Below are 18,188 nucleotides of genomic sequence, written 5' to 3'. Positions count from 1 at the left end.
GTTTGATTGCTACCTAATGGTCTTGTTGGTAGAGATGTGTGTTAGCTTTCCATCTTCACAAGTATACATGCTTTTTTGTTGGTTTTAACACGAATCTACCTAATTAGGGTGGAAAGTGTGGAGAAATACGTCTTAAACAAGCAATGCACAAAAAGAAATGCAAGGGATACCTTTGCCCCTACAGCTCCTTATGTAGAGTTTGATGCAAGATGCTACAACCCTTGTAGGCAATTTTGGTGGGTCACTACTGGGAACTGAGACACATTACTCAGACAACATCTTGTCTTGAGACACATTCAGACATTCTGTGTATGAGACTATTTTGGAAGCAGAACAGCATGTGTGTGGGAGGACAGAAAACTACCTCTACAGGGTGACCTGATACTTCCTATTCTGAGGAAGTGCCAAGCCCTTCCTGTGTCTTAATGTCTGGAGGATCAGATGGGTGCTACAGCACAAAGAATCTTGCTGCTGGTATTTTTTTCAGAGCAGATACAAAATGCATGAAAGGTCAAAGAAGGAAAATAAAGGGAAGGGTTTCAGTTTCTCCTAATCATCCAAATCCTCCAACTTGAAATGGTTGACTATCTTGACTTTGATTAAATCTTTCCCTTAGATTTCTGTCTTGGGATTTTTTTAAATCTTTGGTCTGCAACTGCTTTTGAAGTTTCAGTTGTGTTTTTGAATAGAAAGCTAGCAAATGGCTCCGTTTCAACAGTTGTATCATTGAAGTGTCCTCAGGGACACTTATCTTGATTGGTAAAAAGAACCCAAAGTGAATTTGCAGATTAAGAGTTTGCTTTTTACATTGGGTAATCATGAAATTGTCACTAGACTAAGTGGTAGCAGAAGTTCTCCAAAAAAGGCTTGCCGTTTGAGAGTTGTTTCTGAAACATCCAACACAATAGATATGAGACCCTATAGTTTGATAGCTCTTATTTAATTTTTTTTAAATCCATATTGTATCTGTATTATCACTGTCTTGATAGTGTACCCATATAGTGTGAAAACAATATATAGTGAAAACAAATATAGCAGGTAGATACAGAGGAAAACCAGGAGCATATTCCTTCTTTGCATTTGCCCTGTCTATCATAAAAATAGCAGTTGTGGTGGCGTTATTGGGATTTATTTTGCTTTAGGAGGGTTTGTGATTTGGATTGGTTTAGAATGGAAAGATATATTAGGACTTGATCCCTAATGTTACAAAGGGTGAGATGATGTTAAAAGTTATTATATTTCATTATGTTCTAACTACCATAGTACTGTTACTTAAAAGTCAAGCTTGGAAAGAAGTATGAGAGAGTGAATTGCCACTGCAGTGACTGAGCTAGCAGTTAAAATTCACCCTCATGTTGTGGAGACAAGTATTAAAAGCTGTGTAACTTTCTAGTGTTTATGAATGCCCAGTCATATTTTTGATTTTAAAAAAGAAAACTTTTTGGAGGCAATACATGTTAAGTGATTATTCTCTGACCACAGAATCCCATTCTGCAAAGCAACTCTTTAGCATGCACATGGATCATTCAGTTCTCTGCTCACCAGGGAGAGTTTCTGTGTAAGGAGCTAGCAAGTAAATTTATTAAATCTCAAATAAGGCTTTGGAGAGGCATTGAATATTCTTTAGATAGCATTTGCCAAGAGACATAAACCTGTTTTATGACAGTATTCATTTAAGAAAAGGGAAAAACTCTCTTTTGGCTTGGCAAGGTTGCTGAGCCTGCTAGCCAACAGTAAGCATTTCTGACTCCATGAAGGCAAGCCTAGCAGGTGAATGGGTCCCACTGAAGTCACATATGTTCCTGCCATAACCCACTCAAATGTAGAGTGGTATTAATACCTGGATATACACAATCCCCACTCCTTTTAATTTTATTTTTTAATACTCTGAAATTAGAGAAGAAATTAATACAAGACTGGAAAATTAATCTTGGAAGCTGATGTTTTTACTCTATCAGTTGAGATGCCAAAGCATGGTTCAGAGGTGTTTTTTTTTTTTCCTCATTATGTATCAAGCCAAAATTATATGTCATTAAAAATAATTATGTCTTGAAGAATAGGAAAAATTGTAACAAATTTGAACAAAAGTTCCTCTTCTACAGATAATTAAAATGAAAGACTAGACAATCTTGATCAAAAAAAGGAAGGTGCATCACTTGGCATTTTGCATATGGCATACTTCATATAGATTTGGATCTGGTTGGAAACACATTGCACAAAATCAGACTAGATAGATCAGATCAGCATGTTATTTCCTTTCTAATGTATTGTACTGTTCCCTGTACTTTTGGGACAAAGATAAATATGGAATGACAGAAAAAATGTCTCTAGATGCATGATATATTAATATAACTTACATAATCCATAAATATGGTATGTGCAATGTATTTTTATTGCATATGAAATAAGTAAGAACTATATATATGAAACAGTTATTAAAAATTACACTCATAACATTTGGGTAAATGCTAGAAAGTTGGCAGTAGGAAAGTTATCCTTCCCTTGTGATAGCTTGATGATATTAACAAGTTTAATTAATTCATTTAAAATATTTTAAAAGATCTCCTCAATACAAACGTAACTGTGTCTGTGTTAGTTTTAGAGAAGAATTATTAAAACAAGGATTAATACTTGTGACTTAAATACCAAATTTTGTTGTTCTGAATGTGTGGTGCAAAGATGCAGCCCTGTGTCCCCGCCACTGATTTGTTACTCATGTAGACATTGGGGACACTGGGTATTCTGTTGCCTGGTTTCTTATAGTTTATTTTACTGAGACCTTAAGGTATAAATAGCCAGGACATCATACTGGATGTCCTGGATAAAAAACATTTCTGTGTGGAAAAAAAGAGTTGGCACTTTTTCTTGTTTACTAAAGGGATAAATTAAATGGGTAAGCAATAGGAGAAAGGTGCCATATGTGTGAATTTTAATAAAGAAGCATTGTTTTTGAAGATTCTGTATTCACAATATGGCAATAATATATAATTCCTCCTGAATTTCTTCAGTTTCCACCATGTACTTTAGTGCGCATTCCTCATCTGCACCTACAACTACCCCTTTCATTTGAGGACTGCCTGCTGCAGGTAAAATACACACAGTCTTTTGTGTTGTCCTTTTCAATGCTGTTGTCACTTACATTTCATTTAGACTTGGATTTCTGATATGTTTGTCACAGCCGTCTCAAAATATCTGGTGTAGAATTAGCAGAACTTGCTCTTCTGGAGCTTAACAGATTCCTTTGCTTTTGATACCCAGCAAATGTAGGCTGGCACTTGACTTGAGAATATCTTTGTATGAAACTTAATACAAAGATTGACTTCATTTGCATCTTCAGCTTCTAGCAGGAAAGCAATTGTCAGCCCCCCAAGATCTCAAAGATATCACTTAATACTTTTTCATATGTTTGAGACCTTGGTGTTAACTCTCCATGTCTTAACTTTTTTTTTTTTTTAGAGGATCTCTCATGAAGAGCAGAGAGGGGTGCATTACTGCAGAAAGGAGAAAAAATTCCCAAACTTGTCTTTTTCATACAGGCAGAGAGCTTGCCTAATTCAGAAGTGTTGTCATCACTTATGAAAGGGCTTGAGCTAAAGCAGTGCAGCCTGACCTCTGGACAAAATCTAGAGATAGTGAAAAAAGATAACTTCCCTGAAAACCAAAAATACAGGGCAGTAGAAAGGAAATTTTACATACTTCTGGACCCATCAGTATGTTTAAATAAACAAATTACAGTTTTGAATTTCTTGGAACAAGTAGTCTTTTGAATTATGAAAAACATCATTTCAGTGAAATGTTTGTGGCTTTGCTGAAGGGCAGGTTGAATACACAGTATAATTAATTTAACTTTTTGGGCAAAAGTTTAAAATTCTTTAAAGTTTCGAGAAACTTGCAGGGTTCAAATATTTTATGTGATGCAACTGTTGGAGACTTTCTGATTTCTAATTTGGTATTTCGAAGGAAATGCTAACGTGTGGGTGCAAAGCGTCACTCACAGGTTAAGAATAGAAAATATCAATTTTTACTTCATTTCTATGGCAACTGAAATGTGATCCTGTTTTATTGCATCTAGTACACATTCAGAACAAGGCTTTTTAGGTGGGTCTTCACACTATTTCCATTCCTCTCAAGACATTTAACACACAAGCCTGCATCTCTTCTGCTTCAGTTTCAAGATCAGTTTTTCATACTTCACAGTCTAATTCTTCCTCAGCTTTTTGTCAAAGGAACAAAATGAGTAAAGCCATTAAATGATGGCACTTCATGTTCCACTTCCAGGATCCTTTTACAGGGCTCTTCCTCTCATCTCATCATTGTGCTCCCTTGCCTTCCCAGTAAAAGGAGAAGTGCTTTGGCACAAGGCAGAGGGAACAAATACTTTAATACAGATTTTAAACTTTCTTTGTCTACTGATACTGAGTATTTTAGTAACTTGACCTATACTGTCAAGAAAGGTAACAGTCAAGTTAGCTAATCATAATGTGGACCTTTTTCTGTTTCCCTCCTGCTAGGAAAAAAAATCCACAGGGAATGCAAATAGAGGACATAGGACTCATTGTAGTTAAGTTGGCATGGTTGGGACATTTATTTCTTTAGTCAGAAGCATCTTGAAAACAAAGCTTTAGATAGTACAAATGCTCAGGGGTGTGTATGTTGAAGTTCTTTGCACTAGTGTCATAAACATTAATTTGTTTTATAAATGACCTTTAGTCACATTTCATTACTACTTATTACTAGATTAGTGGTGTGTAAATATATTCTAAGGGTAATTATTCATGGTATGATGTCAAGCAGTTTGAGGTATGAGTGAAGCCTAGTGGGATTAAATTTTGCTGAACCCTGTCAGCATTTTTTATTTCTTTTTAACATGAAGTATTTTATCTGTGTTCCCCTCCTGAAAGTCATGGTGATTATCTCAGCTGATCAGCCACAGCTTCTGTGGCCCTGGAGAAGAGAGGGGCCACTTTCCAGCCACTGCACTTTTAACTCCCAGAACACAAAATCAGTTCTTCACAGCAACAAATAAGTCATGAAAGAAGGCTTGTGAGCTGCACAAGGATAGAGCATGGAAAGCCAAAGATGGTAGAGAGGGAAATGAGCATTTACTACATTTAATTTCTTCCTAAGTAGGAGATGAATGTGATGCTTATCAGCTTCTTTCAAATTCAGTATGCTGAAAAAAGCAATCTCATATCTTAATTCTTACTGTGTATAAAACATTGTTATGCATGTATTCTTGCTAGGCCTCAAAAAATACAATTTCAAAATTAAATCCTGGCAAAGCTAATAGTTATGGTGTCCTCTGTAAAAGCTTTGCAACCTTTCCAGGCATGTTCCCCTATTGCTTTTTCCTGTGTTACACTCTTCATAAAGAGGTGATTTTTTACAGTGCTCCCCATGTCTCCCTAGACATTCTCATTGGTCATTTTGCTTCTGGCTGTGACCGTGTCTACAGGAACAGCACATTCTAGTAGGATCAGCTGTGTAGGATAGTAGAACAGTTGCTGTTGGGGAGTCATGATGTGTATTAGATGTCTTGTGATCTACCCTAGCCTGGCTCACCTGGTTCATTGGCCTCAATATCTGTTAGCAATGGGAGAGTATAATTTAGTCTTCCAGTTCAGCTTCATTAAAAAAAAAAAGTGTAATTTTTGCACTCCAAGATTAGTCTGAAATTGCAAGTGAATCATGATAAGTGAGAACTGGTAAAGTTGTTTCAAAAGCATTCTCGGGATCCAAGCGGAAACAGTAATGTAAATGAAGACTGCTACTCCTGCAGGAAAAAAAAAAAAAAAAAAGAAAAGTAAAACAATTTTTTATTTGCTTTCACAGTGAATTATTTTGTGGCACTGCATTTAAATACTGTTCCAAAGCTTCATGGAGCTCACATCAATGGGCACATGTCAGGGGGTAGCAGGCTGATGGCCACTGATAAGGAACTCACTTAAGATAAGAGACATGGTTTGATGGCAGTTCAGTTTGACTAGTGGTTACTGTTTGACTAGCTGATGATTGGTGGAGAATCATTTACAAGATCCAGCACTTTGTTACTGGCATGGTCTTAACAAGTTAAAGAGTTAAAATAAGTGACTTTGAACAACAGAAAAAAGTTAAATTATCTTAAAAACTCATAAACAAGATAAGAAAAATCTAAAGTCTTTGAGTTTGTCTATATCTTCTCTGCATCAAAACTATTAAAATCAAGAAATTATGGGTGTATTGTGTAGATGCATACATTTGGTTGCTGTTTTTTTTAAAGAGGGAGGGGCAACTGCTGCAGGAATTAAATAATTTTAAGTATTTTAATTAAAGCAGTGTATTTTCATACAGCTGTGTAGATCATTTTTCTGTGTCAACATTACAGCATATTATGGTACAGGATGGTGTAAATACAAATTTTTAACAGCTGGAATATTTTATTTTATCAATTGATTGATTTTGCAAAATTCTTTGGAATTAGAGATTTCACTACTAATTTTAGCTAAGATCAGATCGTTGTATATAGCTGTTCCCACAGAATTTTATGTGTTGTTCCTCATCCCAGCTATTCATAGCACGCAAGAAGGTACTAAAATCTACTGAAATCTCCTTTTTTTAATAGGAAAAAGGAGCAGGACAGGACTAAAGGTGTTTTGTACTTGCTGGCTAAACCCTATGATGTATTCTCATAGCTATGGGCTCTGATTCATAAAGATTTCATCTATAGCTATTGAAATAGTAGTTAGCCCACTCGAGGTTTTGTGCCTTGAGTCTGTGTGGTCTTAAAATCACATAGCCAGTTAGAGATCATTAAAAACAAGACTGAGTGAACTTTAAGGTAATGGGAAGGTTTCACATGATCTCAAGTAAGTTTTAACTGTTAAACTCTACTTTGTACAACATACCTTAAACTGAGATACTGGAACTGTGGGGTTTTTTCCAAATGCAGACATTTTTCAGAGTATGGTCCTATGGTGACTACACACTGCATGATTTGTTCTGTTTAAGCTCCTGGCTCTGGTCTAAGAAATGAGGATAGGGTTTTCTTGTTGTTGTCCTTTAGATGTAATGCTTAGCTGGAGGCAGGCAACCAAAGCAGCTTTAATTAGGGAAATTCTTTGCTGCCTCTAATTTTTTTTTTTATTTGCATGTTATTAGATTACTAAAAAATTAAGCTGTGACTCTGAAAACTGGGAAGCAGAGGTTAAGTAATTCTTGCCTTCTGTCCCATGGTATAGGAACCAGGACAGTCCCTGAGCTGGCATTTTGCCTTACTACTGCACTGCACCCCTTCAGCTCACAGTCGGGAATCATGCAGACTGAAAGCAATCTTGAGTGTATGGGTTCAGAATTCATAAAGATATGTCTGTGACTAACCCTGATCAAACTTAAAGCACTGTTCTGGACATTGCCATCAAGTATATTACAGTGACATAAGGGCATGCAAATAAGAAATTCTCAAAGTTAATGGCTACATAGATTATTCTAACAAGCTTTGAGCCTTAATTCTTGTTTTGAATGACTCAAATCTGTCCCACTGTGATTTAAATACAACTATAGGCAGAAATTACTGCATGAAACATTGCAAATACTGGCTAATAAATGTGGAATTTATTAAGGTTATTTACAAATGTTTTGCTGGCCTAAATGCTGGGAGTGGTATCCATGCTTGTCTGGTACACATCATCCAAGTAAAAGGGAAGTAATACTAGTGTTTTGGTCTCTGTTTTTTGACTCTATTAAAATACCTCACAGTGTATGCAATATCCTTCCTATAGATGGTTAACTTCTACCTTTATGACACATACTGTTTTTGCCTTTTCAGTGACTCTGATGTTTTCTGTGCCTTCCTTTCAGAAAAGACGACGGCGGATTGATCGAAGCATGATTGGGGAGCCGACAAACTTCGTTCACACAGCTCATGTAGGATCTGGAGACGTATTCAGTGGAATGAATTCAGTAAGCATGAGTTGATGAACATCATTTCATATTAGAATACAAGAACACTGTATTTGTATGTTGTAGCTGAAGCAACGAGTCTTTCAGCTGTAAGAAAGAATCTGTATGAAACTGAAGAATGACCTGATAGCATTTTAATTCTAAGTCCTAAACACTTGCATTCAAGAATACAGATTATAATTGTTAAAATTCCTATATTTATTGATAATGCATTTTAGATGCTGTATAAATGATATAGAATACTTTTTCAACTAAAAACTCACTCTCTTTATATGTATGAACCAAAAGAGATGTATGCTTGAAAGTATACTCAGGTATTATATAGAAAAATCTAAGTGTCTTATAGTTGGCTAGATTTTTTATTTTGAATGCCTCAAGCTGTTTTGAATATAGTTCATTTAGAACTCTAGCTTACCGCAGTTTATGGTGCACATGAATTTATGTTTGGATGTTTTTGCTGAGCTTTTTCTATATTCTGTAGCCCTCTTTGCAGTGTGAATTATTTCCACAGCAAGTAGTGTCACAGGTAAGATTTTGTAGCTTCCTGTAGAAGACGGACGCAAGAAATATTTTTAGCTCTCTGAAAGTGAAAAAACAGAAGGTAAGATAAATGATGAAAATGAACTTACAGAAATAGGTGTATCTTTTAGAGCTTCAGATTTCTGTGAAATGTCAATCTGTTTCTAAGGTAAATAATATAAAATATAGAAAATAGTTGTATGTAGATGAAAAATACTTCTTGAATTTACTAATAGTCTTTAACAGAAAACACATTTGGAGATGACAAAGACTTGGTGACAGAGAAGAAAAATCTCTGTCAGAGGTATCAAAATAGAAAGCAGAGCTAAAAAAGCTTAAATGTAGGCTAGGAAGGTAATTTGTAGTTTCGACTAGATTAAGTTGGTGTTATTGACCTCAGAAAAAAATTTTCGTAACTCATCACGTAATGAGGAAGGGCAAAGCTAGAAAATTCATCATGAAAAAATGCAATACTTTTTTTTGGAAACAGCACAGTGGGCTGTAAATTATTTTTAGTAAAACCTTTGTAAGCAAGTTAAATGACCAAACACAGATTCCACTTAATAAAATTTAGTTAAAGCTGATTCTTTATTTAATGTGATATATTACATTAATATTTAAAGCCATTATAAATTGAAATAATACACTGATAATAATGTGACCGGGTTGTTTGATTACTTTTTTAAAGCATAGATTTGCTTTTTCAGTAATTGTTGTTTCTCCTGAGGGAACCTTCCTTATTCTCACAGCTCAGCTGCCTTTTTGAGATTTGTACAGGTGGCCTGAAGCTTTAGTTTTTCCCATTTCTGCCTGTTTGCTCTCATCTTTTTCTTGCATAATACCCAATTTATCTCCAGATAGCAGGTAATCATTATTGTCTCTCTACATAAATGGAATGCTTCTAAGTAGCTCTTTCTCTCTCTTTTTTTTCCCCTTCTTTTAAATTTGGATAATGTGCTGCATCAATGACCAGTGAGATTTTTCTGATCCTAGAAAGTATCTGTCTGTGAAAAATAATCATTCCCAATCCCCCTGCTTCAGAAGCTCAAATCTCTGTTTTTTCACGCTGCTTATTTTCTGCCTCTTCTGGTGGTGGTCTCCACATTCTTTCTTTGCAGTGTAAATTCCAAGATTACAGTGCTAACCTTCACATGTTCTTCTACTCCATAATTTTCTTTATAGTATGGACATTATATTCCTTCAGGAACCTCTTTGTGCTTTATCTTTTTAAATAACTTAGGTGAAAATCTGCAATTTACTTAAGTTTTTTCCATTTATATTTGGTTCTTTATTGACTTTCTTTTCTGTCCTGTGCCTTCTTTCATCAGCATTACTTCATTATACATCTTTACAATTCTGACTGAATAGTTTTCTGACTATTCAGAATATTTTTGAAATATTTTGCTTTTTTGTTTACTTTTTCTGTAGAGTGCCTTGCTCCTTTGTTAGAGGTGTACTTAAACAGCAGGAGACCTCTGTGCATTGTTTCTGTTCAATCCCCATCCCTTTTCTCCCTGTTTTGCTTTCACAGTCCATGGTGAAATCTCTTTCTTCTGATGCTTCATATTCTTCAGTTCAGTCTTTGATTTCATGTAGTTGCCCACTGCTTTTTTTCTCAAGGTCTGTCTGTGCTGTTTCCTAATTCTGAAAGGGAGGGTATAAAAAGGAAAGAAAGAAATTTAATGAGATACATAAGCAACACAACAATTTGCATGATCCTTAATGGGTACAATTCTCTTTCCTTTCCAAAATCTTTAAAATTCTTAAGTCCCATCTAAATTAGATGTAAGAGAGAAGAACATTGCTGTTGCATATCATCAGAGAAAGGCAATCTTTGCGAAATGGCATCTTTGGGAAAGAAAAAAATCAAAAATTGCATTTCACAGAGCTTGTTCTTGTTGCTCAGCCTTAAAAGAAGGATGCTTCAGAAAAAATGCTGCCTTAAAAGCCTACAAATGTTAGACATTTTTTGTTTAGCAATTTTAGTGTTGTATGTCTCCTACAAAAGTTTTCATATACAAAATAGCTACTGAACTGTTTATGCAGACTAGTTGTTGCATTCTCTGTTTTAAGGGCAGCAGTCTCTGCATTTAAGACTGATATTTCCTTATCCAGTAACTCATGTGTGACTCATGAACTGGAGAAGTTAGTCTAACTTTTAGAAATAGTCTCAAAAACCTATAGTTCAGCCTTGCAATTTGTGTTGATTTGCTGTTCTCCAAAATTTTCAAGTCTTGTAAGCAAGTTTTTAGGTTGAAATGTGATGTGGCCTGGAGATTTTTGTAGGTCTTTCTTCTGCTGGAGTCAGAGTTCATTTAGATAAAATTACTGGCATCCGATATTCACTCTTGTGAATACATTTATGTGTAGATTAATTTTTTTCTGAGGAAAAAAACTGAATTCAGACTTTGTTTTTTTCCATGGCAGCAAAAGATGCTTTGTGAAAAAGATGAGTGGCTTGGTAAAATGTGAAAGTTCTTAAATATATCCCCATGCACTTCAGCACATTCTTTTACTGCATTCATAGTTTTTGATGTCAGATGCACTTGAAAATACGCTCTGAACACTTTTCCCTCAAGAAAAATAAGATGGTAATATTGCTTTGCTGCAGCTTTATCACTTATTTCAGCAAAAGGCTGAAGTGTTAAATGGTTTTACATTGTGCTGCTTAAATACATAAAACCACAATCCTTTGCATAGCATTGCAATATTGAAGATATAATGTATATAATGTTGAAGATACAGATCAAAAAAACAGGCTCTTCTGTCATATAGGCTTGGAAAACTGCATGGAAGAATGCGTTTACTGATGCACTCTGTACATGTGCATGTGTTTTGCTTGCTGTAGAAAAGAAAATATATTTATTTTGTCTTTGTAAACAGGGAATGTTGTGCAAGCTACTTGGAAATGTTCCTCCTGTGCTGTTTTAATACAGCACAGTGATGTTCCAGTGATGTTTTTAGGTCTCTGTAGAGGAGGAGCATAGATTAAATAATTGCAAGTGGTGCCCTGCAGGCATAGCCTTGAATGAATGTTATTTTCCACTCTTTGTGTAGTTGTTATGTATGCTCTGGGATGCAGAGAAAAAAGGGCCAAAGCTTTAAGATTCAAGTTGTCTTCCTGCAGGCACTTGGACATCATTATTTTGAGTCATGCAACACAAGCAGGAAAGAACAATGGGTTTCCTTTTCTGTTTGGTGATTGAGGTAAAGTCATAGCAGGATGTGCATGTCTTGAAACATGAGGCGTGAAACAGGGGGCACAAAGAGTGTGTCTCTATGTATTTATATACATCAGGCTAAAAATACCTTCAAATCACCTATGTTCAGGAAAGTTCAGATTGACTGTGTTTTAAAAAATAAATGCCCTCCATTTAAAGGAACAGTATAAATTAAGGGAAGCATTGAATGTTGGCATGTAAGTAGATAAATCAAAAAGGTTCAACAAACCAAAAGGTTCTTTTTGAATTAGAAAATCTTAGTTTAGCCCTGTTTTAGCGATCCAAATTAGCCATACAGATATTTGCAAGTTGGATATTATACTCTTAACATGATGTTAATTTAGTGATTAACTTGTGGTTCATTATACTTGCCAGAGAATATTTTCCACATAACAAGATAAATTTTAGTTTGTCAGATGGAGTCAATGCCAGTAAAATATTTGATTTTTTTTTTAATTATTTGATTAATCAAGTGGGTCAGTGAAACCACGAATCAGCCAGTTTTCTTTGGGAGAGAGGAAAAACTTTTGCCTCAGCACCATTTCTTTGATCTTTTCTGCTGATCTATGTGCTGAAGTTAAAATTTCAGCAAGTCTTGGATGCACGTGTTCTTGTGCAAAATTAATATAGCTTTACTGGTAACAAAGGAACTCTTGGAAGCTAAACCTAGAGAAAAAATAAAATTAAAAGCAAGAAGATGCTACAGCTCATTGTTGTTCTTCTTTTCCCTTCTATCCCCAGGTCAGCTCAATTCAGAATCAGATGCAATCCAAGGGAGGCTATGGAGGTGGCATATCTGCAAATGTTCAAATGCAGCTCGTAGATACAAAGGCAGGATAACCTTGGGGATAACTTTCCTGTAAGTATTTAATTCTACTTCTTAGGCACTGTTAGAGCAGTATGAAAAACAATCATACTGCTTCATAATTATCTCCCTGTAAAAACTTGGGTCTTTATGATGACCAATTTTTAAATCCATTTCTGAGTAAGAAGAATAAGAATGTTACTTTTTCACAGAATGGACTGCAGATTGTTCGGACTTTATCAGCCTAACCTTAAGCATGTGATTAACCAAGGGTGATCTTGTAGGCTGATCTTTGCAGGTGAAGTTAGTTGTAAAACAAATCTCATAAGAAGTTTGTGATGTGACTTTTGCAGTGCTTCCATAAGATGTATGGTGTTAAGTCAATGTATAGCAGGATTGCTGTTGGAAAATGATCAGAATGCTCAAAACTTGGCTTAATGCATGTTTTCTGTCTTTTAGGTTTATGTGAGTTCCTGTATCTTCTTTCCTGTGTCCTCTCTTTTGCCTTGGTGACTGCTTTCTGTGCTCATGACAAGAGAAGTGATGGCTCATTGTTCACCCTTCGTGATTAGTCCTGTGAAAAGTTGCTGTTCTGCTCTGATGATGCCACTTACCAGATTGGTCCAACTGTGCCTTTCAGTGGCATGCACACATTGGCCTCTACCAGTATCATGGACATAGAGCTTTTCGGGATTGGTTGTCACTTTTTAGTTGTTCTAAGACAAATTAAAGTACCGATCTTAGCTTTCCTCATTCCTCAGAAATACTAATGCACAACATTCTGTTGCTTTTTAGTCTTCTAATCTTTTCTCCACTCAAATAATTTAGAAATTAATGAGTTTCCACTAGTGTCTTCAATTACCTAATGTTCATTGAATTTTTGAAAGGTCTGAGACCTGTAAGCACAAATAATTATTTCATACAAAATCAACAGAGTAGATGACCGCATGCTTTGTGAGGTTGCTTTTTATGGTGGGATGCTTGGTGCTAAAAGAAAAAAAAAATTGCTTACTGCAGATGTGAAAAATTTTGCTGTGGCACCAAGTCATGCCTGTTTCTGAAAAAGGACTTGTAACTTAGCTGCTTCAGAGTCATGTCTTTATTTTAGTTTTTATCCAATTGGTCTTGAAATAATAAAGAGAGAGCTTGCATTCATGAGGCATTTGTTGTAAATGTTCAGTATATTTATTTTGAAAGAGCTGACCTTGAGACTGTAAACCAGTGTAGTACCGTATCTAAGTGTTGTGGAATCGCTTTAGTCTATTTACACAGAAGAGCAACATCTTTGGCTGCTTCTTTTTCTGTCTACAATTTTCCTTAATTTCAACCTGTATAGTTATTTCCAGTAGCAGCATGTCACACTGCCTGCAATATTGGCTGAAAAGTTCAGTAGACCTTTCTATGTAGTTGGCAGTTTCTGTGTACTAAATATTTAGGGCCATGGAAGTTGCTAAGAGCAACATACTAATCTGGCAGAACAGGTGCCAATGAAAACAACATACAGGGTGACTTTTTACTAAGTCAGTAAAATGCCTTTTGCTCAGGTTCCAAAGCATGTTTCTTTCACATGATGTGAAACTGCATTTTAATATTGCACTGTTTTCAGATTATCTCTATAAATGGTCCCTTTTCTTGCTTCTTGGTGGTGATTTTAGAGAAGTCAATTATTTGAGTCCTGGTTACATTACATTTTTATGAGGGAAAAAGACCCAAACCATCTTAACAAATAAGGCATAACTGATTTTAATCAAGTCCATTTCTATATGCAAATATGCATGTGGACTAATGTTCTCTATTCTGTTTCTGTCCTTTCCCTGATTTCACATTGCAGCAGCTGTCTTGTTGACAGCTGTCTGGTTACCTGATCTTCTCTCTCTGTTTGTAAACAACACATAAAATACACAGCTATGGAGGTAGTTTGCCTTCCCTAGGTTGTATTTCAATGGTAGATGTCACTTATCTGGTTGAATAGTTCAAATTAGGTTGGGTAGTGTTCACTGATAAAGATACTGATTCCTGATGAGATGTTAAATTGTGTGGATGCATAAGTACATGGCAGTGCAGTGATACATATATTTTTTAGGGGTTAGCATTTCCAATGCCACTTTAACAATGACTCTTAAATTTACTACAAAACTATTACAAAATTATTTGATCTTTGTTATTGGTAATAGCAGCTTAAATTTGCTTGCCAAACCTATCTTGCACTTGCCAAAATGTTTTCAGCTCAATAGCCAGGAAAGAAATTGACATATTTTTATAACAGACATACTTTTTTTGTACATTGTGTTCATTCTTGAATAAAGTCAGTTCAGTGTTGGCTTGTAGATATTAAAAGGAAAGTATTGACTTTGAATCAATAAATGTTTTCTTTCAGCTGGTGGCCTATCCTTTTTCCTTTCCATAAATTATATTTGCATTAGAAAAACACTTGAATCTTACAGACAGATTTGTGGTGGAAAGAGTAACCTATTAGTCTGAATAAATAAATTGCAGGCTTGAGTTTTTTTTGTCGCACTTGACCCTTTTGTTGCCAAATGGATTAACCTGTAGTTTTATCAGTATTATTGTTGCATTGATTTAACATGTATGCCAAGGGCTTCTGCAAGGAAGGGAGAATATCTCAAAAATACTTTGGAAAGTTTCCTTTTGACTGCAAGTCATATGTGTGTTAACTTTCCTGATTATGCTGCAGATTACTATGGTGGTCAGTAAAAGACTTGTGACCATAATATGCTCATCTGCATTAAAAGTACCTGCAAGGCACATTTGGCTCAATCAATTTTTATATTTGACACTCCCAAAGTTTATTCCTTAAGCACTAACTTACTACTTTAAATTTCATGCCAAATTATTCTGAAGACTGATAATGAATTCTTTAGCTCATGCCAAGTCCATTAAATTGCCAGTTGAGGGGGGAAAAGGCAGCTAGAGGGAAATAAGTTCTAAATGAAATAAAGATGTATAAATCCATGTGATACCAATCAACTAAAGGGTTCTTTTTTTTCAAATGCTGAGGTTATAGACACTTAAAACTGTTTACAAAGGTGTATCTTGAAGACCAGATGTTCCACTGTAAGTGCATGTTCAGTGGCTGACAATAAAGATTCTGCTAGTAATTAGTAGAATTACTTCAAAAGCTTACCTGTGAAACTGATTTGGACTGGTTCCATTTGCTTACCCTTACAGTCCATGCTAGCTCTGACACTGATTCGGCAGTTAACTCATACACTGAACTCTAGGAAAGGTTGTATGACTACCTTGATTAGTTTCAACCTGGATCAGTTTCCTAATGCTTAATCAGAGTAAACATGGGAACATGGGAGTAAGTGTCATGGGATCAGAGATAGTCTGTTACAGGGAACATTGATAATTTAACCTGTTTTTCCAAAAACATCAAGCTTTTTGTGAATTAAAAAATTAAAAAAACCACACAAAACAACAAACACAAAAAACAACAGCAAACCAACAAGAAACAAACCAAAAAATAAAGCAAACACAAACAGCCCAAACAAATCCACAAACAAAAAAACCCAAACAAAACCAAAAGGAAAACCTACCCAAATGAGAACATTTAGGCTTTGCAGCGGTGAATACATCTACTGGAAAGATTTAATTCCACATTTTCTGAGCTCTTTTTCCATGTACTGTGCTCTCCAACTTTGTCCGAGTATTCTGTTTGGTTTGGGGGCACCGAGCACGTTGAACATGCTGCCAAAAGAACAACCACATCATCACCAAGTGTCAGCCATCCTCATGCAGTATGATTCAGTGCTGCTTTCTGTGATAATTCCATCCATCAGCACTGCACAAGAAATCACTTTCTACCTTCACACAAGACAAGAGAAATTGTAAGTTCAGATTTCAAGCAAGTTTTCTATTAAGCCTGGAAAACTTGAAGTGCTGGTTGAGTTGGCAATAAATTGCTGAATAACAAACTTACTTCCTTCAATATGATGCAGAATGGTCCATTTATGAATAACTAAGTTGTCATGCAATAGCTGCATTCATTTGTAGCTATTTAAGGATTTGTGTGAGTTTATAACATTCATTGCTATAGATATGTTCATGGTTCGTTGGGGATGTTTCTCAAGAAATTTGATAGTGTTTTTATGTACATGATAGTAACAGAGCCTATCAACAGAAAATAACGGTAGGGTGTTATGTTTGGTTTATCACTTCTTTCAAGTGAAGTGAACATCACTAAGCAGTAAGAAAGCTTTATATATTGATGTCAGCATTCTAGAAATACTAGTCTTCTACCAGTGCCCTGCATGTCTGAGTCCTCAGCATATCCCTGTTTCCCAGGGATATGCTTTGTTTCACCTACACTATGCTTTCAGTTCAGGAAGGGGATTGTTGGTTTTCAGTTTTTTAAATCTCTCATCAGTCTTTGTAGGTCCTAATTAATTTGAAATAATCTGCCAGGCAAAATAAACATATATCAAATTTGTGCTTTTCCTGATGGGGAAGTTCCAGGTTGATTCCAGCTGATGGAACAGTGGTGTGAGAAATTCTAATGCACTACAGAGGAGCCTGGGTTTAGTTTTTGCAGCTGCTGTCACTCATCGTGATTCCTCATCCAATGTGTGTGGTTGGCTGCTGTTGTGCAAGGCCAATTCTTAAAACATTGCCTCGAGGAAAATGAGTACTGCTTGAAATTGATTTTGAAGTCTTCCACTTTCTTGAAATGTGGTATCTCTAGGGAAATGGCTATTCTGAAGCAGTTTTCCTTGGGACATCATCTTTACACTATCAATAAAGCTTTCAAAGAACCATACACCTTGGAAAAGAGTACTGTTTCAAAGTGGTTGATGCTAGTGGACATTCTCACACTCCACAGATTTTTTCACTTGTCAAAATTCCACCTTCTGGTATGTTAAAAATAATCTCATATGTGATATATGCATTAAGCAGTAGAGTAATGCATTGCACAGACATTTTATTTCACATTTATAATGGAGAGAAACATTTCCAAGGGTTGAAATAAGGAATAAAAAATCACATTTCAGTAAGCAGTATTGGGTTTGGAGGGATGGAGGACAGCAGGGAGGGCAGATGTAAATGAGTGAGTGAAAAGAAAGAAGTATGGGAGAAGGCTAAACTTTGATAGATGACCAAGTACTGTATGTATTCCCTATGGCATCCTTTTCAAGAAGAAGCTATTGGCAACAGCCACAAAAACCAGAGCCCAGTGCAGCAAGGTTTATTCATTTTTCACTGTTTTAGGTAGTAGGTTCCAAGACAGTTCTCTTTCTGGAAGTTGCAATGCATGATTAGTTTCCAGCTGGCATAATCAGGATCTGTCAGAACGGGCAGTAGAGCAGCCCAGGGCAACAGGGCTGTGTGGGGAACAGAGCTGGGAAATGAGACTCTTTTTGACAACTTTTTTTTTTTTACATATTAAATGTAAACTATTTTTCTTACTGTGAACATACATAGGATGGTGAATAGATGACCATGTAGCTTCACATCTCTAAAAACTTACTTAGAAGTCTGTTTCCAGATTCATGTACTGGAGCTGGACAAAATCAAGATGATACTTGGACCTACTGCTGTAGATTCAAGACCCACTATTTAGTTTTATTTATTAGAACCACCCACTTCTATCTGCTTACATCTAACTGCAATTGCACAGATGCTGTTTTCCTCAGAGACTGCCAAAATGCACCCAGCCCAGTCCATGGAAGGGAATTGAATTGCCA

General features: G+C 35.8%; 1 protein-coding gene across 13 annotated transcripts in view; it reads left to right on the top strand.

Annotated features, from left to right (window-relative positions):
• Positions 1-14,985, top strand: part of CDC42SE2 (CDC42 small effector 2) — an 81,893-nt gene extending 66,908 nt beyond the window's left edge. For 8 of the 13 annotated variants that reach the window (XM_085566054.1, XM_085566049.1, XM_085566052.1 and 5 more), the window contains 4 exons: positions 3,009-3,086; positions 7,837-7,938; positions 12,420-12,537; positions 12,943-14,985. In XM_085566054.1, the coding sequence (XP_085422180.1) occupies positions 3,009-3,086; positions 7,837-7,938; positions 12,420-12,518 (279 nt within the window). In that variant the 3' untranslated portion in view covers positions 12,519-12,537; positions 12,943-14,985. Of the gene's footprint in view, positions 1-3,008; positions 3,087-7,836; positions 7,939-8,419; positions 8,540-12,419; positions 12,538-12,942 lie in introns of all 13 variants that reach the window. The other 5 variants (XM_085566058.1, XM_021530395.4, XM_077790031.2 and 2 more) reach the window with 2 other exon arrangements.
• Positions 14,986-18,188: the final 3,203 nt, after the last annotated feature.

This window comes from Lonchura striata, chromosome Z (assembly GCF_050655825.1).
Source record: "Lonchura striata isolate lonStrDom1 chromosome Z, ASM5065582v1, whole genome shotgun sequence".
NCBI classification, from domain to species: Eukaryota; Metazoa; Chordata; class Aves; order Passeriformes; family Estrildidae; genus Lonchura; species Lonchura striata.
This window is presented reverse-complemented; position numbering and strand designations above follow the sequence as displayed.